The following is a 26,967-nucleotide window of genomic DNA, read 5'->3' on the forward strand; positions in this document are numbered from 1 at the left end:
TAGGAGTGAAATTTCATTTTATTTGGAGTATTGAAATGGTTTAAGTTCTGAGGTATCTTTTTAAAAACATGATTCTCTCTTCATATTTATAGGACACAGAAAATATAGGTGAGATTATAATAATAGATTTCATAGCCATTAGGGCTAGAAGGGACCTCAGAAGATCATCAGTCTAGCCCTTGCCCAAGGGGCAAGAAGTCAGCTAGGGTCAAAGGATCCCAGCAAGATAGACATCCAAATGTTTCTTGGAAGCTTCCAGAGTAGGTGCTTGCACCACCTCTGAAGGGTGGTTGGACATGGACGGTCAAGAAGTTTTGCCTTATGTCCAGCCTAAAACAGTCTTCTAGGAGTTTGTGACTGTTGGACCTTTTCTACCCTTGGGGTGCCCTGGTGAACAGACATTCCCCAGATCCTGATGTACACCCCTTATGTACTTACAGGCAGCCATCAAATCACCCCTGAGCCTATGCTTCTCCAGGCTGAAGAGTCCCATGGCTCTCAGCCTCTCTTCATAAGGCCAGCTATCTTGCCCTCTGATCATGTGCATGGCTCTCATCTGGACTCTCTCTCAAGCTTCTCCACATCCTTTCTGAATTGTGAAGCCTGGAATTGGACACAGTACTCCAGCTGCGGCCTCACCAAGGCAGAGTACAGTGGGAAGAAGACTTCCTGGGTCTTGCTTGAGATACATCAGTAGTTGCAAGCCAGAGTTTTGTCTGCTTTGCCAGCTGCGGTATCACATTGGTGGCTCATGTTCATCTTGTGGTCAATCATGACCCCCAAGTTTCTTTTGGTCATGGTGCTAGCAAGTGTATCACTGCCAATCCTATAAGATTGATGTGGGTTTGTTCCCCAAGGTGGAGCACCTTGCATTTTTCTGTGTTGAATGCCATTCAGGTTTTCATCCACCCACTTTGTGAGCCTATCTAGATTGGCCTCGATCACCAGCCTATCCTCAAGCACGGACACTCTTCCCCATAGTTTGGTGTCATAGTTTCATAGTTAGTAGGGTCAGAAGGGACCTGAGCAGATCATCAAGTCCAACCTCCTGCCATGGCAGGAAAGAGTACTGGGGTCAAACGACCCCAGCAAGGTGATTGGCTAGCCTTGTCTTAAAGACCCCCAGGGTAGAAGCCAGCACTACTTCTCTTGGAAGTTGATTCCAGATCCTAGCCGCCCTGACCGTGAAGTAGTGACTTCTAATGCCTAATCTGAATTTACCCTCTGCCAGCTTGTGACAGTTATTCCTAGTCACTCCTGGAGGTGCTTGGGGGAACAGGGACTCCCCCAGTGCCTGCTGGTCCCCTCTGACTAGTTTGTAACAGGCCACTAGATCCCCCCTCAGTCTTCTCTTGTGGAGGCTGAACAGGTTCAGGTCCTGTAGCCTCTCCTTGTAGGGCCTGCCCTGCTGCCCCCTGATCGTGTGAGTGGCCCTCCTCTGGACCCTTTCCATGTTGTCCACATCCCTCTTGAAGTGCAGCACCCAGAACTGGATGCAGTACTCCAGCTGCGGCCTGACCAGTGTCGCATAGAGGGGGAGGATCTGCTTGAGATGCATCTGTGGATGCATGGCAAGGTGCAGTTGGCCTTCCTGACTGCCTCCCCACACTGCCGGCCCATGTTCATCTTGACATCAGTGATGACTCCAAGATCCTTTTCTGCCTCTGCACTGACAAGAAGGGAGTTCCCCAGCCTGCAGGTATGGTGCTGGTTCTTCCTCCCCAGGTGCAGCACCTTGCACTTGTCAGTGTTGAATCCCATCCTATTCTCATCCGCCCACCCCTGTAACCTGTCTAAGTCTGCTTGTCGCCTTTTCCTTCCTTCCAGCATGCCCTCACCCCCCCCCATATCTTAGTGTCATCAGCAAATTTGAACAGGGTGCTTTTTACCCCCTCACGCAAATCACTGATGAAGATGTTGAACAGTCCAGGCCCAAGGACCGAGCCTTGCAGAACCCCCCTGCCCACATCCCTCCAGGTGGAAAATGACCCATCCATCACCACTCTCTGGGTGCGGCCCTCCAGCCAGTTGGCAACCCATTTGACTGTGTAGGTGTCGACACCACAGTCCCTCAGTTTTTTTAATGAGAACAGGGTGAGAGACAGTGTCGAAGGCCTTCCGAAAGTCCAGAAAGACTATGTCCAATGCTACCCCAGTTAGCCAGTTCACTTCTGACGCCAGACATTTTAAAGACATACAGGCCCGAGAAGGGGGCACTAGTCACTACCAGTAGTGATTTGGTTCCATCAACTACCGCTCTTTGCGTCTGACTTTGGAGCCATTTCCCCAGCCATTGGACTGTAGGTTATTCAAGGCTTCCGTTTTCCAATTTTACCATGAGGACATCATGGGACATAAGGTCAAAGGCTTTTTTAAAGTCCAGAAAAGTGATATCCACTGCTTTCCTTTTGTCCAGGAGATGCTAATCAAAGATAGCAAGTGAGTTATGAGGATGCCAAAATTCTCTGATCAGTACAAACCCATTTAGTAGGATGGAGGGGCAGGGAGGGAGAGTAGGACTTCATGTACACGTTGCATGAAGACTAGCCATTTATATTCTGGTTTGAACAGATGGCTATAATAAGACCCATGAATTACCATTAGCAGCAGCTATGTATAAATCTATAGTTTATAAACATGTGTGCTTATAGTGTTACAATTTTAATTGCTCCTTTACAAATATTCATTAATTAATTGTTACTTTCCTTATAATACTTTGTATATCTGATATTTTCTCCTTTTTTTTATTTATTCTCAAATGGTAATTCTTAATGTTTGTCAGCATGTGTACTTACTCTCTCTCTGTCTCTTTCTCAATGTTGGGAAGAACAGTCAGGTGAGAAGCAAAACTGGTGTAGTGAATTGCTTTTTCATCTAAGGAGAAATATAGTAAAAAGTTAAACCTCAGGTTCATATGGTATGCATAAACATTGATGTTTTGTTTAGGCTTCATGAGTTACAAAGACAATAGATTTGTATGGCAATGGCAGTATCAGTGAAAGACCAAGTAACTTTGTTGGCATAACTGTTCAGCTCCAGAAGAAGTTTCAGAAATAGGTTGTATATTTTCATACAAGTGAACTTGTCATAAGGCTTAGTGTGGGTACATTTTGACAGACTGGGCACCTATGCATAGATGCCAATTGTTATTTTTGCCAGGGTTAGCGGAGAGGGGAGCTTAAGATGATGGGCAAATGGGAAATTTTACATCTTTGAGCTGACAGCACTTTTCCTGAGGGGGGCCAGGGCCCTCAGGCCCCCACATACTCAGCACCTATGCCATCTAGAAGTCTTGTATCTGTTGAAATGTTTGTGTTACCCTTGGGAAACTTCATTGTACAATATACTTCCCTGCATTGACAGTGTCACAGGTAGAAGATGTTTTACTAATCCTGCCCCAAAATGTAAGATGATCCTCAGGGCTGCAATGTTAAAAAGAAGACCAAAAAGAAGAAGAAGAAAGCAATTAAAAATAAAACAGAAATATTTTTCACTTAATATTTTTGTTACACATTGTGCATCATTCTAGGACCAATTAGTAACTTTTTGAGCTACTTGGGGAAGAAACTTCAGTTTCATGTTGAGTAGCCTGGACAGATATAGTCATTTTCTACAGATTTGGAAATGTCTGCAACTAACAGATCTTGGAAGCTAAGAACTATGTGGAAACAAATGAGAAGTTTTCAGGGAGGGACATGGTTGAAGTGATAAATGAGGACATCAAATGGATTATAGCATAGAATAAGTATTGGATACCTGAGCCTGGGTTTCTACATACACAATTGCAAGAAAAAGCATAGGCTGATTTAAATCCAAATTATTTTTAAGTCAGCAGTTTAATTTACATCTCATTTGCATTTATACTGTTTAGTTTTCTTCTAAAAGAAATGCTGATATTAGAAAGTGTTGATTTACAACTAAATATATTTACATTTATTAGCTTTTGTTAACTGGAGAGATATACTGTATCCATATGTTTGTTTTAACTATTTTTAATTTTTAAATTGTATTACTTTATGAAATTAATGATACTTTTTATTTACTGGATTATTTCTTACTAACAATTGTGTCAAGATGCATTTGGACCTGATTGCAATGCACAAAACTAGAATTCCTTTAAATATTTTTGACCTATCAGATATCTGGTGGGAAATGTTTTCATTGACCTCATTAAACAAAGGAAATGTCTCATTTATTTAAACAAAAGAAACATTTGTAATAAGTGAGTTGAAATTAGTAGGTGATAGGTTTCAAAATTAACAAGGGAAAGTACTTTTTTAATGCAATGCATAGTTAACTTGTGGAGTTCATTGCGTAGCATACCTAGGTTAAAAAAGGGCCTGAATAAAATCCTGGAAGATGCATCTATTAGAGGCTATTGAACAGGATAGTTGGAGATGTTTCCACTGTCATCTCTAAACTAAATGGTGGATGCCAGGGAGGACATTGAATAGGGGATAGATTACTCTTGAGATACCTGGTTCAGCTCTGTCCCTACTTCCACTTTGCCATTGTTGGAAACAGCTCAATTAGTTCTTTCCTAGTGCTCAAGATGGGAGATACTGCAGTTCCCCAGGCTGTGGCAGGCCAGCTGGATGCCCTTGGGCATAATGGTTTCACCCGGTATAGATGGGACACAGGTTGGTGTCCTTGAAGAGCCCCACAAAGTAAGCTCCACTGGCCTCCTGCAGTGCCATGATGGCTGAGCTCTGAAAGTACAGGTCCATTTTGAAGTACGATCTTGCACACCAGGTGCTAGAAGAACAGCTTGCAGATCAGCAGCTCTGTCAACTTCTGGGAGCACCAGATCTTGTACCATGGTACCAGGCTGAAAGTTGTGCAACTTATTTATATCACTCGTGGTAGGTGCACTGTTGTGGGCTGCCATGGTGTCCAGCTGCTTGCAGGGCGCTTTGCCATGTGGTGACTTGCACACTATCTGCTTCATGTGGGCTTCATGTGAGCTGTAGTCGCAGAAACCTGCAACCCTGTGTCTCCAGCATAGCCCAGTAATGGGCTAGATGGACCGTAGCTGTGACTCACTTGAGTTCTTAAAACATTGTCAATAAACATACTAATTGATTACTATTTTTTAAAAGGTAAATGATATTAACAGATTAAACTAAAGTTAAGTGGCAGTATTGTGGGTTATAATTTAAAATTTAAATAAACTATAAAATAAAAAGGAAAATGCATTCAACAGAAAAATGAAAAGAATCACATTTATTTTTAAAAATCCATCTTTTATTAAAGAATATACTTTCCAGTGGCAACATAAATGTTATGTGTTAACCGGACAGAAGCATGCAATTCCTTTCTGCTATGGATTCAAACAGGATAAAAATGGGAGGGAAAGGCAGCTAAGTATGCTGAAGAGGAAGTACGTTCTGGGCCATTGTTACCCCATAGTAAATGTCTGGAGTTCATGTTTTATTGGTAGGAGAAGAGAATGGAACAAAAAAGCATCTGTTGAGTAGTGTATGTATATCTTAATTGCAGATGAGAAATTATAGAATAAACACTTACTGTAGAATTTATGTTGATATAATTTTCACATTACAGCTATTGAACATATCACAGTTTGGCTTAGTTACTTAACTACTTGCTTACAAAGTATTTAGCACATGATTTTCATCCCCAAGATTAGTGTATATCAAAACAAAATGCTTATCCTGCCCACATCCTGCCTGCCACAGCCCTTAAATACTATGAACAAGTGGTTTAAGCAGAGTTCTGTAACTTTCTTGAATAATGTTCTGCCTCTTAGCTTGTTTTCTCTGGTTTTGAACCTTGTTTAGATGAGTTGCTTCTAGTTAGATGATTCTTAGAATCATGTATTGTGTGCTAACATATTCCACAACCTAAAACAGCAACTTTCAGATGTTCCGCATCCTGTATTAAACATCTTCTTGCTTTAAGATCGTACTTCTTACCTAAGAAAAAAAAATGAAGTTGGCAGAATTAGTAAACTCAGGCTAAATGCTTTGATCCCTGTGGTTTCCCTTATGTATTTTCTATCAGAGCACTGGATGAGATGTATTACATTTCTCAGCCACTCGCACAATAACTACACCCCACAACAGAACCATCACCATTTGTGGCTCTTACACCCACACCTCCAGAAATTTAGTAACATCTCATCCAGTGCACTAAATGCCCTGATGGAAAATATGTAGGAGAAACCAGACAACAGCTGCATACCTGAATGAACACACCCTGAAAATCTATCAAAGACAAAAAATACCTGATTACCTGTGGGTGCACATTTTTCACAAGACATCCACTCTCTGTCCAAACTCTCAATTCTAATCCTCAAAGGGAATTTACAAAACACCTCTTGTAGATGAGTCTACAAAGTTCACTTCATAAATCTACTGGATACAAAAAATCATGGACTAAATATAGATATTGGATTTATGGCACCTTATAACCTACCCACCAGCTGATAAACACAGGTAACCTCTGTACATTTTACCAACCACATTCTATCACCAGATCAATATTCCCTTCTTTACCCCACTCCACCTACCGGTCTTGCACCTATTGTCTCCCATTGCCTCTGATCCTCATTTGCATTTGCATTTTCACAGACCTGCATTTGTATATTGGCTTCTATTCCATCCAGGAGAACCAACAAGCTCTCCCTATGCCTGAAGAAGGGTGTTTGTGTTTGAAAGCTTGCAAACAGCAATTTTTCCAACTATTTACTTGGTCTAACAAAAGATATAACATTTACCCAAAGAACCTTGTTTGCCTGTGTATTTATAGGTATATTTATGGGTGGCAAAAAAAAAAAATACTAGCACAGAAAGATAGAAATTAATCAAGTGCTTAAATGTCTGCCTGAATTGGGCTCATCACAACCCAAATACTATTTCTTTGAAATTCAATTCTAGTTAATTCAGATATTTTTTGACAATGTATAGAATGAAGGTTTTTTACTGTTACCTTTTGTTTTTTGTTTGAGACTGGATTCAGATTTAGCTAACATGAAAAAATCCTTTCATTGAGTCATGATTCCATCATACTGCTTATAATTTTTCTTCTTCCTTTGTCTGTCTTTTCATCTGGTTTGAAAGCCTTAACAAATACAGATAATTTTTCCATGTTGAAAGATTGACTCTACCTGAATTGTTTACCTGCTTGTCCTTTACAGCCATATACAATTTTAAAGGTACTGGAGTACCACAGTTAACCCTCCAGATTGGTGATGTAGTCCATATATTGGAGTCCTGTGATGGTAAGTACTTGCTTAATAACTTGCATAAATACTTGACATTTGTATCATTATTAGCATCATGAATTTTTTACTTTTTGCCTGTGTTACATAAAAAAAATAAGCGCCTGTTTATTTTTATAAGTAACTTTATTACTTTAAAAATATTTCATTAAATTAATGACTTAAATCTCCATTTTAAGTAAGCTGTTTTCTATTTGACCCTCAGACAGTGACCATTAGATATGGAACAAACATAAAGAGTGCTCATTGGACATTTGTCTTCATTACATGAGTTGCAGAGTGAATAAACAAATGCTACCTAAAACCTACCAGGTAGCCGAGGCTAAATCACCTCTCTCTCTCTCTCTCTCTCTCTCACTCTCTCTCGCTCTCTCTCTGTATACAAATGTGATATCTGCACATCTATATTTACAGCTCATGCATAAGGTGAGGGAGAGAGAAAGAGGGTGAGAAAATTGATTCACTCCTCAGAAGTTTCATTTTGCAAACTTACCAGTTTAACCAGGCCCAGAGAGAAGGATTGTTTAACTTCTTTTCCCTTTATACTGCTGTTTATCAAACTCTAAGTGTCCTGAAAGTCAGCAAGATACAAGTGCTGTCCCTATATTTCTAGATCTTTTAAAACCAATAACATGTTCATTTTGTTGATGTAGCATCAAAAGGCCAAAACGCAGTTAAACACCACTGTACACAAAGTTAATTTAAATTTGTTTGTTTTGGTTTATAACATAGTCATTCTTGTAGAGACTTTATCAGAGGTGTTTAAGGGCATGTCATTTTCTTGGAAAGCACTCACTCAAGGCAGAAATAATCGAGGTAGCTGGTCCCATGCAGGCATCCTATGATGAGCTGGAAGAAAAATTCTCTTGGAGACTGACTACTGACCTATTTCTAACTTCTTAGAAGTACACTTCTAGATGATATATATAAGCAGTAATTAAGTCACAGTGGGTGTGTCTATACATGCATTATTGCACCTTAGATACTGCACATTTAGTTTAGTACTTTCTAAATAATGTATTAACTAAATGCACAGTAACTAAAATTACTGCACAGTAGAACCAGCACATGGTTTTTTGTGAAGCTTACCATGCATTAGTCTAGTAACATTGTACAGTAGGCTATTAGCATGGTTTTTAACTGCCATGCTACTGTGCAGTGGTATTAGGCTAATGCACAGTAAGTGTCTTGTGTAGACATGCCCTGAATATGCTAGAGAAATCACTTGCTGCATGGAACTGCATCATACACAATATTTGTCAAATCAATGTTTCAGAAAGACGGAACAAGCTGTCTTGGAGGAAGCACTCTAGAAGTCAATGTGCCTCAACCCACTTAACCATGCCAAATAATGTCTATGATCATACGCTAATCATTGATGGCCCAAATTAAAAGCAGTCACACTTCATTAACACCAAATATGCTGCTTCAAACAGACAAATGTATTATGAGTAGACTGCCTGTCCAAGTTGGTAGTTACAACTATATAGGATGGGAAGAGGCCAAGGAAGAACATAAAAATAGAATTTAGCGGAACCATACAAAGCTGAATTTATTGCTTGTGCTAAGCTGTTCAAAATCCCTCTTTAAGCTGTGCTGGAGCTGATGAAAAGTTTTTGATCTATACATATGCAACCTTCTTGAGTTATACTCTATAGAATTATCAAAGCCTCTGAGATTTCTATAGTTGCCTACCAAACTGAGGTTACCTGGTCAGGCCTAAAGTTATCAAATTCCTCTTTGTATATGAATCTTGGTAAAAATCTGATATGAAATTCTGGTGTCATCTCCAGGGATCCTGGTTTTCTCTGATTAAAAAAAAATCTATATTTATATAAACTGCTATATAAATATGTATATATTAGTGGTGTTTCATTTTAATCATGGAAAAATGTGGATTTGGGGTTACTTTTTCTAAACCAAAAATTGGGGATTGTTTTAAATCAGAGAAAACAAGGATCCCTGGTCATCTCATAAATGGTAAGATATTCTGTTACAAAGCTCTCCCATTTATGCATTACTACATATTTATTGCTTTTATGCATTTTAAATACCTATTGGCTTCTATTGATTATTAACTGTTTAAAAAAAAACACCTTTTTTTCTTGATAGGTTAGTGTATAGGCTCTGCTTGCTGTTTTACCTTCCTTTGGATTTTCTTCCTGTTTGCCTTTCATCTTTAACGTGTGAAAAGGCCAAGTGAACTATTAGCTAAACAGCTTTTAATTTTATCATCTTTCATTTGACACATTTAGCAATTTTTGTTGAGTGTAAGAACTGTGGTTTTCTATTACATGACTACAAGAAAGGCCACTCCCAAGAGAAGAGGAGCAGCTTTTATTGTCAGTCAAGTTAAAACTCACAGTAGTGTTTTGTTTTTGGAGTGAAATCTTTTGGTCAAGTGGTCACAGCTTTATATATAATTAATAAAACTATGATACTATTCCTGTACTTCTGGGATTGAGACTTTCAGGTACAGAGATCAGTGTCTAAACGTTTTTAATGTTTCAATTTCTACATAAACAGATAATCTGTCCCCATTTATACTTAAATTTAATGATTTAGCATGCAGTTCTTCTGTTAAGACTTGTAGATAGTGGCCTAGATTCGTACCAGTGGAGGTTCTTTTACAGGGGTCTTTTGCCAGGCAAATCTATATATTTTCCCATTGCTGTATTTAATTTTTTGACATCCTATGTGGTACTTTCCAATATTCGTATTCGTATTGCATGTAATCAGAATGTCTAAATAGAGGACTTTGTGTGACTAAGGCCAGTGTTTGTTTTGTTTTGTTTTACTGTTTTGTGTTTTAATTTTAGATTGGTACAAGGGGTATCTAGTGAGGCATAAAAGCTCAGAGGTAAGGTCATACTTTTGATCCTTTTCAGTGCTAACTACATTTTCCAATTTCAAATATCTTCTTCAGAGTAGAATATGAAAGGGTCAAATGCTGATCACTTAACAACTCATCCCATTTGTTTCAGTGGAGCGAACTAAGGTGACTAAGGTTTGACCTGAAACAGTATTATCTAAAGCCATTAACCTTTTTAAAAATATTACTTTGTTTGTAGGTTAAAGGACTGATGAAGATGTGACTTGAAATACTTGGGTAAATTTGATTTATGGCAAATATGTGCTTTACCATTTCATCCAAGTATTCCTAGGGCTAGCTTAAACACATTAGGCATACATTTATTTACATCGTACAAACCTTAACTATGAGCCTTTGTTGGGAAGGGCAGAATTTAAATTAAATGATTAATTTAAAAAAACTTTGACTAAGGAAATTTAATGTCTAGTTACTCCTTGAATGGCAGGTAATATCCAAGTTAAAAATCTTTAATTAATATATTGGTGTCTTACATATTTGATTTCTTTACTCAGTTGCTCTGGGAAAACTTTTTAAGCAAATGAAGACTGCTATAAGTAAATAACATCTTCATATTTTATTTACTTCTTTGTAATTCTGTGTTTTTATTTATTGTTTCATTAAATTGCTCAGGGAAGTTGTTTTTAGAGTAAGGGAAGGTTGGTGTAAGTAAATACCTTATCTTCCTAAAATATATATAATTTATTTATCCAAGACTCTTGATTTTTTTTTTTTTATTGTCTGAGCTCTCTAATATTGATAATATTCATAACAGATGGTGGGAGTCATGGCTGACTGGCCTGTTCCCATTACTGGCTTGTTTTCAGGTTAAGTAGAAGCTTCTCTGTACAAGTGACATGTGAGAGCAGATGGTAGTACTTGTCACCACTTGTCATCCATAAAATGTTTAATCGAGTGAGGTGGAAGTCCAGTCACTCTTTTTCTCCTGAAGCCGTGGGTGCTGTCCTGCTGTTGGGTCTATCTTCTGATGAGGATTTAGCCATTTAAACCAAATATGAAAAATCTTTTTTCCTTTAGAAAAACAAAACAGGATTAGTTAATTGTGTAATCTAGCTTTTTGTCTAAAATTTTTGCATGCAGATGTATTTAAACTATTAACCCAAGATACTTTGTATTGCATCCATAATAATAGTTCCTAATGGGATTCTACTAAAAGAAAATTAGAAGTCTTGTTTTATCTCACTTTCTTCTATTTATATCCTTATTATCATACCAGAAAAAAAATATGGTGCCAAATCTTGCATTCATTACAAAATGCATATAAAATAACTATATCTAATATACAAACTATGAGTTGGTATATAAATCTCATAAAGAAAGAAATAATGTTGTATCAGTTATGGTACCTACAAAAAGTAACAAACAAAAACCAGGGGCATTCTTAGATATGTAGGCGCCACAGTCCCGCACGCTTCAAAAAGTGCCTGGCACTGCAACATTTGCAGTTGTATAAGGGACAAAATACACACCAGTGCTGAGAAAACAGTGGTGGTCTGCTTTTGAACTAAAAAACATAGAAGGTGCTTTAATTAAAAAATGTACTGTCACCATTTTCTGCGTGCTGACATGGATTTCATCACTAATACAACTGCATGCAATGTTCGCAGTGTGTGTTGGCTCATGTGCAGAGCAGACTTGATTAATCAAGTCTTCTCCAAAGCACTGGATTTCTGCACGTCACAGGACCAAAAAGTATGTGTATAAATGCTCAAGAAGTCCTACTTTTTACACAGCTCAGGGTTAACTTGTGTATCTCATTACCACAAGAGGTTATAGAGGCAGGTGATGTAACCAGGTTCAAAAGGATAGTTGAGAAACACATGGAGGAAAGATCCATTGATAGTGACTATATAAACAGCGGTGTATCCTCTGACATTCCTAAACCAGTGATAAAGCAGAGAATAAAGCAGGGGATAGGTTACCCTGAACTTATCTTTCCCACTTAAAAAAAAAAAAAATCTATTACTCCCTGCTTTCAGACAGATTATTAATTTAGATGGACAAGTGGTCTGAACCAATATGGCAATTAGTATGTTCTTATTACCATAAGGAGAGCTAGTGGTAATTACTATAATTAAGTGGCCTAACAATCTCCAGTTGTGCATATATATAGTCACTGTCATTTTTAAATCACAAAAGCACATACTGCTCTATTTACTTGAATCCAAGATGACCCTGAATTTAAGACAGCACCCTCCCCCCTGTAATTAGATTATATACATGGAACATTTATACATGTAAATGTATAAATGTAAAGGCTGGGCAGAGCAGGAGGAGATGGAGAGAAAAGTCTGCAAGGGAGAGATGGCAGGGTGCAGAGATAGCTAGGAAGCAACTATGGCTGGGGTTCTGGAACTACAAGTCAGGCTCCAGAACCCCAACCCTTAGGTAGGTTCTCGAGCCTGAGACATAGCAGCTACCTGCCCTCCCCCCCCCCTTTGTACTTGATTCTAAGGTGGGGCGATTCCCCCCTCCCCCATGATAATTAGTTCAAACTAATTTTAGAATTGATTAGATACAATAGGTACTATGAATATTTGTTCTGCAGGTTTTCTGGTCCCATTTGCTGCATAGGACAGAAATTGAGCTAAAGGCTTGTAAAAGGGATTTTTTTTCCATAGCTTTAAGCACTGGATGGAGCACTAAAGAAAACTTGGTTCTAGTCCTGAACCTGTCACAGGTTTCCTATGTGAGGAGAAGTTTATTTTCATACACCATGCTTACAGAGTCTGCCTAAGTGTGCTAACATGATCAGACTTAATTTTAATATTCCATAACATTTGGATACCTCATTTGGGTAACATTTGGAACCTCAACATTTTAGAATATAACTTTCTGATAAAATTCAGGAATGTACTAGATCAGTGGTTCTCAACCTTTTTTGTACCAGGACCCATTTGCAAATATCAATGGCCAGTCTCAACTTATTGCCACTCATTCCTGACCTGCTGCCCGAGCCCCACAGTGTGTGGGGCAGTGGGTTGGGGTATGGGGCATGGTGGACCCCAGGCAGCCCCTTGCAGGCTGGAACTCTGCCAGCTTGCAAGGGAAAAGCTATAGTTTCCTGTATTTTTCTCCTTTAGAAGAAAAAACCATTTTAAAAATTTGTTGTTCCATTTTTAAAGTTTAAAGTTCATGACCCTTCCATATATTCTTGCCACATGGGCATGTCCCCGTGGGTTGAGAAACACTGCACTAGATGACCCGAACAGTGCCAGATCTGAAACCAGGGCAGCTGTTGTCACCTGAGAACTCTCACAAAATGACAAAAATATTGCTGTTCTCGGTGAGGCCAGAGATGCGGATGAAGGCCAAGTAACTGAGGGAGTTGTAGGGTGGCTACATGTTCTTCTGAAAGGGAAACCTGAAAAATGACAGGCAAATATATGGCATTGTTTTTACCATTAAGAGCCAGATTGTCAGATGAATGATTGAATTCCTCTTTGGCATTAGTGAGCACCTCATGACTCTGCCTCCAGCAATTCTTTTGTTACCATCACCGGTGCATACACTCCAACACTCAATGCCAAGGAAGAACAGAAAGGACAGTTTTATGCTGACCTTGATGAAATCCTGACTACTATCCCAAAAAAGGATAAGATTATCCTCCTTGGAGACTTCACTGTGAGAGTTGGCTAGGTCTTTAAAGTGTGGAGGGGGCCCCTCCGAGGGGCACCATTAGGAAGGAAGGAGTAGGAAAGGAACTTCTAATTCCAACATCCTTTTACTCAATAAAAGTGTACAGCATAACCTTGTGATTATTAACACAATTTTCAGACAATGTAACGGGTACAAAACAAAATGGCAATACCCGTGCTCAAAACAATGGCACCTGGTTGACTATCATGGTAAGAGCATGTGATCTAAAAGACATCCATACCATGCATGTCATGAGAGGAGCCAATATCATCATTTTGTCAGATCAATCTTGTTCATCAGGGTTGTGCTGAGACATGGAAGCCATGCTGGCATGTGTGCCCCCCAACTTTTTTGGTGTGGGTTTTTTTTGATACTGGGATTTCCTGGTGGCAAAAAACCCCTTTCATGCTGCAAGTTAGCAATGTGATGAGTGCCTGCATGTGCAGTGTGTATGGTTTGTGGCAACACAGACAGATATGGAGCACCACAAACTGGACATGCGTGCTTGTGGGGGATGTGCAACATGATTGAAAAGATTGGTGACAAAGCTGCTACCAGGTGTGTGATTAGTTTCTTCACTGGTTAAAAGAACAAGTCATGATAGTTTTGTTAAAGTTTTATGTAAGAAAAGCTGGTTTAAAATAACAAAAATGTGTTTGATTCCAACAGGGAATATTTCCTAAATCCTTTATCCACATCAAAGAAGTTACAGCAGAAAAGAAAAGGTATTTCATTTTTGTTTTTCTCTTAAGCTATTGCCTAATTTTAATTGGTGACTTTTAAAATTAAATTAAAAACCACTTGGAAAATGGCTTCATATTTTTGGGGGCTCTTAATCACTTGTGGAGTTAGAAAACAATTTAATTTTTATGTACCCTGCTCAAACTAATTAAGGTATTTTTACTCCTTTTATGCAGTCTTAGTTGGTCTTAATTATACAAACTAGTGAGGGGGAAACATAGATATTAGTATTTTTTTTAATTTCCTTTTCTTAATGTACAGATCATGACTGCCTACAGACTAAAGTTTAGTGTGTTAAGTACTTAGGTTGATTTTTTCCATGCGTTGGTTCAGTTAATTTGAATCTATTTCCCCTTTCCTTAGAAATCAAGAGAATATAATACCTGCTGAAATTCCATTGGTGCAAGAAGTTACCACTACACTCTGGGAATGGGGTAGCATCTGGAAACAACTCTATGTGGTGAGAAGTAGATTTTTTTCCCCATGACTCAAATAGGATGGAAAATTGGAGGAAAAATATTTCATGCCACTTTGCATTCTACACTATGCATGTTAAATAGACCTATTTATATGTATCAAGCGCTCATTGTAATTGGTATTTTATTTCAAGGATACAAGACAGGATGTGAGAGAGAATTTAATTAATTTCATTCTCTATCAAAGTATTTGGATCAATACAGTGTTTTCTAATTATTTTACAATAAAAGGCATAGCTTAAAGTACTGCTTAGAAGTAGTATATCTTTGTGCTAATAATTTAAACTGTAATCTCCTGTGTCTGGGTCATATTCTATAAGATATGTAGCTGGTACAGTGTGTGTGTATTCAAAGAAGGTGGCCATCACAGGCTTCAAAGTGCTGGTGCTTGAACATGCTTTAAAGTCCTGGTAGGAAGTTTGAGTAAAATTGTTCAGGGCGTTTGATAGCATGCTGCTCTGAGGAACATTTGACGATTTATATGGGATGAGATTGACTTTATACTTAAGTGAATTAGGGGTGTGTATAGATGAAATAGGGGCCCTAAATTGAATCGGTGGGTTTTAAAAAAACACCACTTCAATTTAAGGCTGATGAAACTCCTGTGCTGTGCACACATCCTGCTGATTTACCTACCTTTCCAGCAGAGAGGGGAGGGCAAGCTGCCAGTGGGCAGTGTGGTCCCTGGGATGCCCCAAGTCATTTAAGGCTCATTATGCTGCCAACTTTCCTACAGCAGCTGGAATTAATGCACAATACGTTGCCAAGGCGTGCAAAAGCATTTAGCCTGCTTTAAAGTGTCATGCACACATGCCTCTTGTTTCGTCTATACACAGATACTATCCTGAAATACAAAACTGATTGTGTGAGTAAAGGAATAGTAAAAGGACACCTTTTAAACTCAGTTAAGTTTGTTTAACTGGTCTGAAAACCTTCTCTGAAAAAAAACAAGCCTGTTTCAAAACAAAAGGCTGACTTTTAAATTTAATTTGAGCTGCTTTATAACTCCACTTTTGAAGAGCAAAGGGCAGAGCAATGCCCTTTGGAGTTAGGTCTGGCTGAAAATATGCTATAAAAAAACCTATTTTTAATAGCGAATCAAGGTATTTTTTCCTAAATTAGATTTTTGAGGTGCCCACACTTTACATAAAAGTTCCTTCCAGCCATCCAACCAAAATGTGACACCTGAAAATTAAAACATTTCTGCTGAAAACTGCATCTAGTACAAGAGGACCAAAAAAACTGTCAGCAAGGTATGTTTTGGTATGGAAAGTAGGGATAGATGGAAAGCCACACCCCTGGAGGTTTAAAATTCAAAATCCTAATACCTGAATAGATCATTAGATCATGTAGTGTTTTATAAGCTTTTAAATTACCCCTGTATTGTGTACAATGACTTGCTTGAGTAAAGTGCATCTAGTCTATGGCAGCCTCTTGCAATGGTTGACCATCCCTACTCCTTAAAACAAAAAATTCCCAATTTGAATTTTTCATGCTTCAGATTCCCAATCACTATCTTTTGGTTTGCTTCTTTCTGCTAGGTTAAAGAACTGTTGATTACTCTCTGGGTATGTACAGGTGTTACTTTTCTCTTTCTGGAGAAGTACAGATTTCCCCAAACAAAAAATGGCAACTCCAGGAGAAAAATAACCCATCTCCGACCTGGTATAGATTGCCCCAGAATTTTTCGTGGGCAAATGAACACCTGTACACTTTCCTACCACTTGACTCCTCCTGGGGACCAGGAAAGAGAAATTTCCACCAGTAGAAATGAGTGCCTGTTTGCAGCCTCTGTTTTTCCCCTCATCAAAGTATTTGTCGTTGATAATCAAGTCACAGTTCAGACTTTGGATGCAGAACGAATACTCTAAAATTCACTGAAAGACCCTTGAATTGTTTCCATACCATTTTTGGTACCTCCTTCTATTTTTCAATAATTTCTGTAAAATGCGGGTGCCAGTATTTATATGCAATATTTTAATATTAGCATCAACTTTTCCACATGAAGGGTAAAATCATTGCCAGAATTTCTCATGCTGGGAATTTTTTTTGCAAAATTAACTCCTTAAAAAAAACCCATAATGTTTAGGAAAGAAAAACTTTCTACCACAACCACACCAATGCTATTAATATTTGCTTTCTTCCTGCAGAACAAAGGGGGATTTTTTCTGAGACTTATTTTCAGGGGGAGTAGGCAAGTCTACTTTTTACATCTTCTGGGAAGACTTCAAGATAGGGAGAAAGACAAGACTGGTGCTGGTAGTGGTTGCCTATTTGGCTTCCAAGTGTGGCTTGAGTACTTAGGAATTCAAAGGCTAAACAGTAAAAAGGCCAGTATACAGGGGAGTTTGAGTAGGACCCTTGGTTGGGAGAGGAACGTGAAGCCATGATTGCCTGAGAAATTGATTTATGAGCGCTGGTTAGTAGGAAGGCCTGTCTGGCTTGAGCTTGGTAGTATAGCTTCAATTTGAGAGTCATTTTGCAGGGTTGTTTTGAGAAGTAAGCAGAGGAGCTCTTAGCTGACTGCAATGTGAACAAGGAGGTATGCCTTGCCTAAGTAGAAATCCTAGATGAGCCTAAAGTCAGCAAGAAAAGAGTGAGTGATACAAGACCAGCTAACAGGCCAGCAAATGGGGGAGTCTGAGTGGCCGTTTAAGTGGGGACTTAGAGTCCACCTAGAAAAGTTATGCAATCTTTATGTTTGGAAATTTTCAAGAGCAGGTTGGACAGACCCTTAGCTGGGATGGTTTAGTCAGGATGATCTTCCCTTGAGCAGGAGGCTGTACTCGACATTATGACCTTCCAGCTCAATTTTTCTATGATCTTAAATTACTGAACATCTAATATGTGCAGCTGTAGCAGAGATCCTGGGGCTCTCTGTTCCTTTGTGAAAGTTGCCATCCAGAGAGGGAGCACTGCAGGGCAGGCAGGGTGCAGCAGCTGCAGGGCACAGCATAGCAACTAGGCAATGAAGTCAATTAGCAGGTGCCTACAGGCAGCCCAGGGTACTTTCCTGACTGGAAGGGCCTGGGCTCTGGGAGGCCCAGAGCTTGATCTAGCAAGTTAGTCTAGCCCTGCAAGGGGTAGGAGCTCCTGGCCAGAGAAGAGACTGCTGTGCCACCTATGGGTCCCCAGTGCTGCTTGAGGATCCATAGGTGGCACAGCAGTTGGGGTTGGGAGGTTATCCAGGCAAGAGGTGAGGGGAAGTTTTACATTTAAAGGTACAGAGGGCTGCTCCCCCTTTGTGTTGATGTTCATGGGCTCGGAGGAGACTCTTTGTGTTGTAGCCTGGGGGCATATGGTTTGAGTTGCGGTTTAGCACCAGTGGCTTGGGTTGAGAGTGTAAGGGGTGGTATACAAAGGTCCCATTAGTGCCTAAGGGGTCTGAGGCAGGCTGAAGGCCCAAACAGGTGTTGAGCCCAAAGCAGGGCAGAGCATGAGGCCACGGAGCTGATCAGAAACCAGGGGCCCAGCACTTAAGAGGGGCACAACCTGATGGGCAAGAGGCCCAGCACCTAAGAGAGGTGCAATCAGACAGGGGCCAAGGGCTTGGCAGGCAGGAGCCAGGGGACTGGTGTCCAAGAAGGCTCGACCAGAGCTGGTGCCTGAAAGCCATGTCCAATACAGTGGGCCTGGGCTAGAAGGCCTAACTAAAAGAAAATGGGTGGTAGCCAAGGAGGCTGAAGCCCCAACAGGAGAGTAACAATACAGCAAGATCTGTGAGGCTTCATGGTGTAGGAGAGGAATAGAGCCACATAATTGGCCCTTAAGGATATAGGTGCCCTGCAGTGGCATAGCCAGAAAGATCTAGTGAGGGGCTTGAGAAGAGTGAGGCCCAGCAAGAGGCCTGAGTGTAGCATAGTTAAGACCAGTAGGGTTCTGGGGAACCCCAGTTGGGATTTAGCTGGACTGGGGCCCATGCTAAGGCCTGGGGGGAGCCTCCCTCTTCATCCTACAATTACATCAAGGCATGGTGGGTGAGACAGAAGGGAAGGCACCCTATAGGCAAAGTGGGGCACAATTGTGGACACACCAGGGTGTGTCATGGCTGCCCCTGTGACCCCAGTGTGCTACAGCAACAAAGAGAAATGTAGGATCATGAAGTGAAACAAAGCTTGAAACCTATGCTAATGTTTTGTGTTTTAGGCAAACAAAAAAGAGCAGTTCCAGCAGGTGCAATCTATGATGTACGACTTAATGGAGTGGAGATCACAGCTTCTCTCAGGGACACTGCCTAAAGACGAGCTCAAAGAGCTCAAACAAAAAGTCACTTCCAAAATTGACTATGGCAATAGGTAAGCTTTATTTGGGCTACAGTAGTACTGAGAAACATTTCTCTATTTCCAGACTTCTCATTTTTACAGTTGGAAATATTCTTTCTCTATACTTGTCCCTAGATCAGTGGTTCTTGACCTTTTCAGAGTAATGGCATGCTACTGCCACGTTTTTTAACCGTGAAGTAGCACCTCCTGATATCTAACCTAAACCTACCCTCTGCCAGCTTGTGACCGTTATTCCTGGTCACTCCTGGCGGTGCTCAGGGGAACAGTGACTCCCCCAATTCCTGCTGATCCCCCCTGACTAATTTATAACAGGCCATAAGATCCCCCCTCAGACTTCTCTTTTGGAGGCTGAACAGGTTCAGGCCCATAGCCTCTCCTCATAGGGCCTGCCCTGCTGTCCCCCGATCATGCAAGTGGCCCTCCTCTGGTCCATGCTGTTGACATCCCTCTTGAAGTGTGGTGCCTAGAACTGGACGCAGTACTCCAGCTGCAGCCTGACCAGTGTCGCGTAGAGGGGGAGGATCACCTCTTTGGACCTGCTCGAGATGCATCTGTGGATGCATGACAAGGTGCGGTTGGCCTTCCTTACTGCCTCCTCACACTGCTGGCCCATGTTCATCTTGGAGTCACTGATGACCCCCCAGATCCTTTTCTGCCTCCATGCTGACAAGAGGGGAGTTCCCTAACCTGTAGGTATGGTGCCGGTTGTTCCTCCTGAGGTGCATCACCTTGCACTTGTCTGTGCACACCATTTCTAACACACACACACACACACACACACACACACACACACACACACACACACACACACACTATAAGCCAGTTCCCCAAAAAACAAACTTTAAATACTATTTCTAAGCCAACATCCCCCACCCAAGGGTGAATGTGTGTTCTGTTCATTACTGATCTAAACTATACCGCTTATGGAAAACTATGTAATTTAGATGGATTCTGCCTTGGATTTTTTAAATACCTGTACCTAGTCTTAGCTTGCTGGTTACAGTCTCTCTGTCACTCTCCAGGAAAAGTGAGGATTCTTGAGTCCTGTGGTCCACAGTCCTGTGAAAGAAGCAGGGGGAGTAAGTGAAGGGTTCCTGGAGGGTTGTGGTACTAGTGCTTTCAGGGAGTTGAGGTGTGAGGTACAGGGTGACTGTCTGAGATCAAGAGTTGCTGTGTGTGCAAGTTGGAGTAGGAGATGGTGGTGAAGGCAGAGTGGGGACCTGAGAGGAACAGGGTTGGATGCAAGTGACAAGTGGTGCATTGTGACAGGGAAGTGGATGAGTGGGGTCAGGTGGTAGAGATGGAGGCTCCTTAGCCATGTGGAACAGGGCACAAAGGGCAAAGTTGGTTAGAAAGTAGCAAAGAATAATTCCTGCCTTGGGAGGAAAGACCCTTCTGTGGAAAGGGTGAGTAAAGAGGAATCTTCATGGAGGAACCAGGCACCAAGAGACCTAGCAGAAAGGATGAAGCCCAAGGAAGTAGTGCAAAGGCAATAGTAAAAGGAAAGAGCAGGTGAGGATGGAAAGGATGGTAGGTATGTGGGAAGGGAAGAGATCTGAGCAGAAGGTTCAGAGCTAGTGTGGAAGAGTAATTTGAAATCCAAGGAGATGCAGAGGTTAATAACCTAAAGAGGGAGGAGAGCCAGAGGTCCTGTGAAATCCATTAGTGAATTGGTTATAGCAGCATGCTAATTTGTACAGAACCTTAAAATGATTAAGAGGAAGTAAATACTGACAAACCATGAGGAGAAAGATGTTTTTGTTTTGAGGTTGTTTGGCCAAATAAATACTACTTGCCCACATACTCTTGTTTCATATATAGTCAGATTTTTAAATCAACTGAACCAGGTGCTGAACACTTTTTGTGAAGACAGTTCATGAAACTTAACTTGTTTTTCCAGACTAAAATAATTTTGTCATATGCTGCTTTTTATCTCCACAGGATACTTGAGCTAGATTTAATAGTTAGAGATGAAGATGGAAATATCTTGGATCCAGATAAAACTAATGTCATTAGTCTATTTCATGCACATGAAGAAGCAACTAACAAAATTACAGAGCGCATTAAAGAAGAAATGGTATGAACAATTGGCCAAACTGGCACTTCCTGTCATAAAGAGTTTTACCATTTTCTGTTGTTTATTTAAATGTAAGAAAGTTTTCCTTTGTCAATTTATAAATGCAGAGATGTTTTTTATTTTAGCTGTAAATTTTTACCTTGATTTACCAAACTTCCTGGTAAATTCTTTTTTAATAACTCTTTTTCAACAAGTTGTATGATGTTTTTAATTAGGTGTAAAATACAAATGCTGGTATAATATAAGAATCAGGTAGTGACAGTGCTGACAATTGGCAGTGAATTTAATATCCGTGTGAAGATTTCAAACCTGTGCACTTAAAATAAGCCTTTTTAGGCAGCTGAAGAGTCTTTGTCACTGCTGGCTACATACAACTGCTCCTGTGGAATTCAGGTCACTCAGCTAGGATTTAGAAGCTTTGACTAAGTACAGTGTTTTGACAATACTGATGAATGGGGCATGAGCTGTTGCCTGTCTGAGACATTCACTTTTGATTCTGCAAATGTAGCCACATGTCTGCAATGGCTCAGGCCAGAAGCTGGGGTGCACTACAGCATGCCTTCCTGCTCAGTTGGAGTGTTGTATTTTACACCTAATTAAGAACAAAGCTAGCCTGCCCACCCTGTGAGGGGGCATTTGCAGGGAAGTATAAAGCATCCTGGGATGCTGGGGGAATGTGAGTTAAGTTGATTCTGGAGGGGATCTGGGAAGGAAGTTCAGTAAACCAATTTAACCTAAATCCATGAAGTCTGATACTGTGTCCATCCAGGCTTATCTTACACCAGTTTCATTTGAAAGCTGTTTATGTGCACTGAACTTCTGTTGTGTTACAGATTTGAACCATTTCCAATCATGTACCAGTTTGTGTAATGTCTGTCCCTAGCCTACTAGATCAAAATTCTGCTGAAGTTTTGTTTCATTTCTCTTTTTAAAAAGAGTTGGAATGGTGAAAAGGGAAAGAGGTGGCTAAAGTGGGACTGTGATGAAGTGCAGGTATACATACAAAATGCAATCTGGAAAACTTTTGCTTAGCTGATACATAACCCTGGAGGCCCCTACTTTTTTTTAGGCATCTCAGGTTTTGACATAAGTTTTGTTACACTGAATCCTGCAGATGCCCTGAAGTGCCTCTTATTTTGATGGGACTGAGGAGTTAAGTACCTTGTTCATATACAAGCCCACTTACAATTCCAAAATTGTCCTTGTCTACCTATTTTCCTCAAGAAGCTAGATTTGGCAGGTGTGCTATAAAAACATCTATAGCAGGTCTGCTGGACTGAGCTTTGCAGAACTGTAAGGGCAGTCAGTGTTTTCTTTTCAGAAACAGCCAGGAGAGGAGGTGACAGAGATTTTCCCCCTTTTTATTCTATAGCTCAGTGGTTGAAGCTTTCAAGATGTTGAGTGGAAAAACTAAGTTAAAATCCCTTCTCTGAATGAGTCTTTAAATCCTTGTCTCCCATCTCCCATGAGAGTGCTTTATCCAATTACATGCAGATTCAAACTTCTGAGGGTTTCAAGCTTCTTTTAAGACTGGGTTTCATATAATCTATGTGTATGTATATGTCTCAATCAGACACTTTTATCAAGAAGCATATGGGACAATTATCACCAGCTTGAGGAGACTATAAAGTATCAGTAAACATTTCGGATGCAAGTCCTTCATTGCACTAGTGTTTTAAGTGAGAACAGAATTTATCTTTTTGGAAGCTAACTTTATATATAGCAGATCAGTGGAAGCCTACTTGCAAGTCTTGCTAGCATTCTAGTTAGTTTGGTCTAGCTAATAATTTCCTCTTCCTGTGTGTAGTCGAAGGATCAATCAGACTACGGAGCATACTCTCGAAGGTCCTCATCCCCTACCCACAGCCTGTATGTTTTTGTAAGAAACTTTGTATGCCGCATAGGAGAGGATGCAGAACTCTTCATGTCACTATATGATCCACAGAAGCAAACCATTATAAGGTAAGCTGATTGTTACTGGAAAAATAATGTTAAAGTTGAGTTGGATAAATGAGGTAAGGAGAGTAATGACTCAAAATACAAAAATGCATGTATAGAAGAAAATTATTGAGGAAAGAAGAGAAAATAGTTAAAGGCAAAAGCACATGTTCAGTAGAATTTTATTTTCTGTATTATTAAAGAATTCCTGCCCAGTTCATCTATTGAGGAAAAAAAGACTGTAGAACCTTCTGAAAACTTAAGAAAAATATTGGTACGCCATAGCCAAGTGATGACCTCAACATTTAGATTTACTTGCACAAAGGTGAATAATGTCACATCATCAGTTGGTTTTGATTGTTTCCCTCCAAAGTCTGAAGAAAATCATTTATAGTAGATGTAGTAGCTATGACTTGAGATTTTAGTCAGTTCTCTGACTAGTCTGTGTTCAGTCTGACCCACTCGATCACAATAGCAATGTGCTGGGACAGAAGTTTAGCCACTTGTTAGAACACTTAGAAAAAATAATTGTGACATTTGTTTTTATCACTGATACGCATACAATCTAAGGGCATTTAGTTTTCATAAATACAGAACTTTGTTATGGAAAATGATGATCCTTTGTCTCACTGTCAAAGAGGGGGCTTTTTACAACAGGCATTGGGCAATACAGGCATCTGATTGTCAATGGCTTAAAGGTCATTTAATTGTGATCGTTTCCCTGGCTTTCTGTGCATATTGTGTGATGGATTTTGAAGAACTTAAATTGTCATAGAAAAAAGCAGATGGGTGAATTCAAGGTATGTTTAGAGTAAGACTACAACTTATCTGTCTGTCTCGGTCTTCTTCCTGCCTCCTCCCCTTCTCATTTTATATATTAGTTTATAATGCAGTTGGACAGTATGTTCTTAGAAAGGAGTCTGCTGCATTGGATTCAATGTTATTTAGAAAGGAAATTGTTCTTTGACCAATTGTGTGTTTTGGGAAGTTTCATGAAACTAATAAAACTTGCTCTAATCTGTTAATTGTTGCTATTTCATGAAACCTCCTTTAGAATGGGAAGATAATAAACATGTAGCTTAAAAGAGGGGAAAATCCCTCAAGGCTGAAGATTGGTGTAGGGAATTTGAAGCATGCCTTGTTGTGGTATCCCTGTCTTTTTCCTCCACTACCACCAAATGCTCCGATTGCTTTTAGCAGGACCCTCTCCAGTTTTTCAGAAGTTAGCCTCACAGGGATGAGGTAGCACTTCCAGGCCAGAATTTGGGATTGGTTGCCATTGTGTTAGGTAGTCTATTTGCAGGCAACAAAAGAACAGTCTTTGTCACTAAGAGTTTGAGCCCGGCACTCCAAACCACAGGAAGTAGAAACACAAGAGGAAGCAGATGACCAGAATACAAAGAACCATTTAATATTATAAAAGCCTTGGTTTCCGTCCATAATGCTTTATTCACACTCTGACTGGATTATGGAAACAACAAATCAGAGTGCGAATACAGCATTCGGATAGGAAGTGGAGTCACAGAGGAATGTTGCCATGATATTGGGGACACAGCGGCAATGGAGAGGACAGAATGGGGGGGCGCAAGGCCAGTGAGGCTCCCCCTTTCTTCTTGGGAGTGGCAGTGGCATGGGGGGGAGTGGGGTTGGAAAACCACAGGGTGGGGGGTGAGGCCAGCAGTGCCTGTGTTTGTGTGCTTGCTCCCTCCCAATTCAGGGAGAAGGAAGGAGCAGGCCTGATGTGGGGGTGGCGGGGAGAAGTCAGCCTGCCATGGCAGTATGGGGTGGGAAGCAGCAGACCCGGGGCAATGCTGGTGGGGTGGGGGCATGGGAGCAGTGGGCCCAGCCCCAAAATGGTGGCAGAGAGTGTGGGAGACTCTAGGCCTGGCCTGGCCCTGAAACAGCAGTGGGGAAGGTAGGGGGGCAGGCCCAGTGCTGGCTCAACAATGGTGTGGGGACACGCTGGGTCCAGCCTGGCCCCAAAACGGAGGGTATGGGGTGGGGCACAATGGGCCCAACCCGGCCTTGAAATGACAAGGGGGAAGTGGGGGAGGGGCAGGCCCAGCCCCACAACAATGGCGAGAAGGGTGGAGAGGCCAGGTCTGGCCCCAGGGTAGAGTGGAAGAAAGGGGAAATGGACCTGGCCCTGAAGGTGGGTGGGGGTAGCCAGATGCAGGCCTCTGTCCCTGCCCGTACCACCCACCCATCATTCTCGACAGGCAATTAGCTAGTTGCAACTATATAAGTACAATGATTTGCAGTTTTTGTTCCAAACTGGTTCAGGTATTAGTGGGTACTATGTCCCAGGCAAATTCAAGGTTTGAACCAACTTGGACACTTGTAAGAGGCAAGGATTTCTGTGGGTGATTGGCCCAGTTTCATGGTTGAGATAGACTTAGACTTAGACAAGCTTTCAAATGCTATACATTCTCCTTGTACATGTGTAGCTTTTTACAAGGCATGGGGAGCTGCTGCATAGGGCTGTGGGGTAGCTCTTGTACTCTAACTATTACTGTGTATGAGACTGTAGTGATTCAACTTTAACATGAACCTTACTTCATCTAGGGTCCAGTTTGGGGCAGTTTAGTTCACTTCCATTGCTGCAGGATTATGTGCACAAGGTGAGGCCCACAGGTTGCACTGAGCCCACAGAGCCACATCATTCAGTCTCTGGTGCTGCCCCCGGGTCCCAAGTGGACCTATGTGTTGGCACTGGATTTAGGACCCAGACCTTATACCTTTGTTCTGGGTGAACACAACCCTCAGACCGATCACAACCTTTCCATAATAGGCACTTTTATTGATACACAATGATAACACCCCCCCCCCAAAAAAAAAAAAAACGAAACAAACCCAACCAAAACAATACAAACAAATAATTCTATATCTACAAATCCTAGAGGTGTCATCAGAGTCAAAGTACATCTGGTCAGGATGCAGGCTTCACTATGAGGCTTTTTCTCTTAGGTGTCAGTAGGCTGGAGGTGGGATGCTGAGGCCCACAGTCCCCCTCTAGTGGGGTGTATGAGAGAGGCTATTGGTATGCCTGCAGTCCATGGTGGCCTTGGGGACCCTTTCCATGGGATGGGGATGGGACCCCTCTCAGGGAGGAGAAGGAGGAGGAATGCAGGTGGGACAGAAAGGACAGACAGGGAGGGACCCTTTTGTTACTCTGAAGTCTCTGCCTTTGTATTCTCCTTCCCTTCTGACTCCTGATGACTCTTCATCTGTGGCTATCTCTGGTTGGTTGTCTCTGTGGTCACACATCCATATAGCTTTCTGGGCCTTCTCCTAATTTTGTCTGTTCCCCCAAACTGGGACCCATCCCCTCTGTTCTGAGGCCTTGTAGCTGGTGCCACATATCTCATGTTATGGGCAGTATTGTACATACTCCCTTGGTTCCCAGACTTTGTGTCCTTGTTGACCTTGTTGTGTTAGACAGTATAGTATATGCCTCTTCAATCCTCAGGCCGTGTCCATCCATTGGCCTTGTTGTGTTAGACAGCCTGTGTGCCGCCAGGGCTATATGAAACTGTATGTGTGAAACCCAGACACTTAAAAATCAATTATTCCCTGCTGCTCACCTTGAACCCTTATAATATATATATCTGTACCTGTAAGCCAATTCCCCAAAAAACAGACCTTTAAATGTCATTTCAAAGCCAACACCATGCACCATACAG

The 26,967-nt window shown here is 41.0% G+C and overlaps 1 protein-coding gene across 1 annotated transcript in view; it reads left to right on the plus strand.

Moving 5' to 3' along the window:
• The window catches only part of DOCK2 (dedicator of cytokinesis 2), a 514,744-nt gene that overhangs the window by 12,893 nt on the left and 474,884 nt on the right, over positions 1-26,967 (plus strand). The window contains exons 2-8 of the mRNA XM_090064272.1: positions 7,157-7,240; positions 10,060-10,100; positions 14,439-14,494; positions 14,874-14,970; positions 19,133-19,281; positions 21,211-21,346; positions 23,154-23,308. Of these exons, the coding sequence (XP_089920398.1) occupies positions 7,157-7,240; positions 10,060-10,100; positions 14,439-14,494; positions 14,874-14,970; positions 19,133-19,281; positions 21,211-21,346; positions 23,154-23,308 (718 nt within the window). The remainder of the gene's footprint in view (positions 1-7,156; positions 7,241-10,059; positions 10,101-14,438; positions 14,495-14,873; positions 14,971-19,132; positions 19,282-21,210; positions 21,347-23,153; positions 23,309-26,967) is intronic.

The sequence above is a fragment of the Crocodylus siamensis genome, chromosome 10 (assembly GCF_052110815.1).
Source record: "Crocodylus siamensis isolate JL-2025a chromosome 10, ASM5211081v1, whole genome shotgun sequence".
In the NCBI taxonomy this organism is placed as follows: domain Eukaryota; kingdom Metazoa; phylum Chordata; order Crocodylia; family Crocodylidae; genus Crocodylus; species Crocodylus siamensis.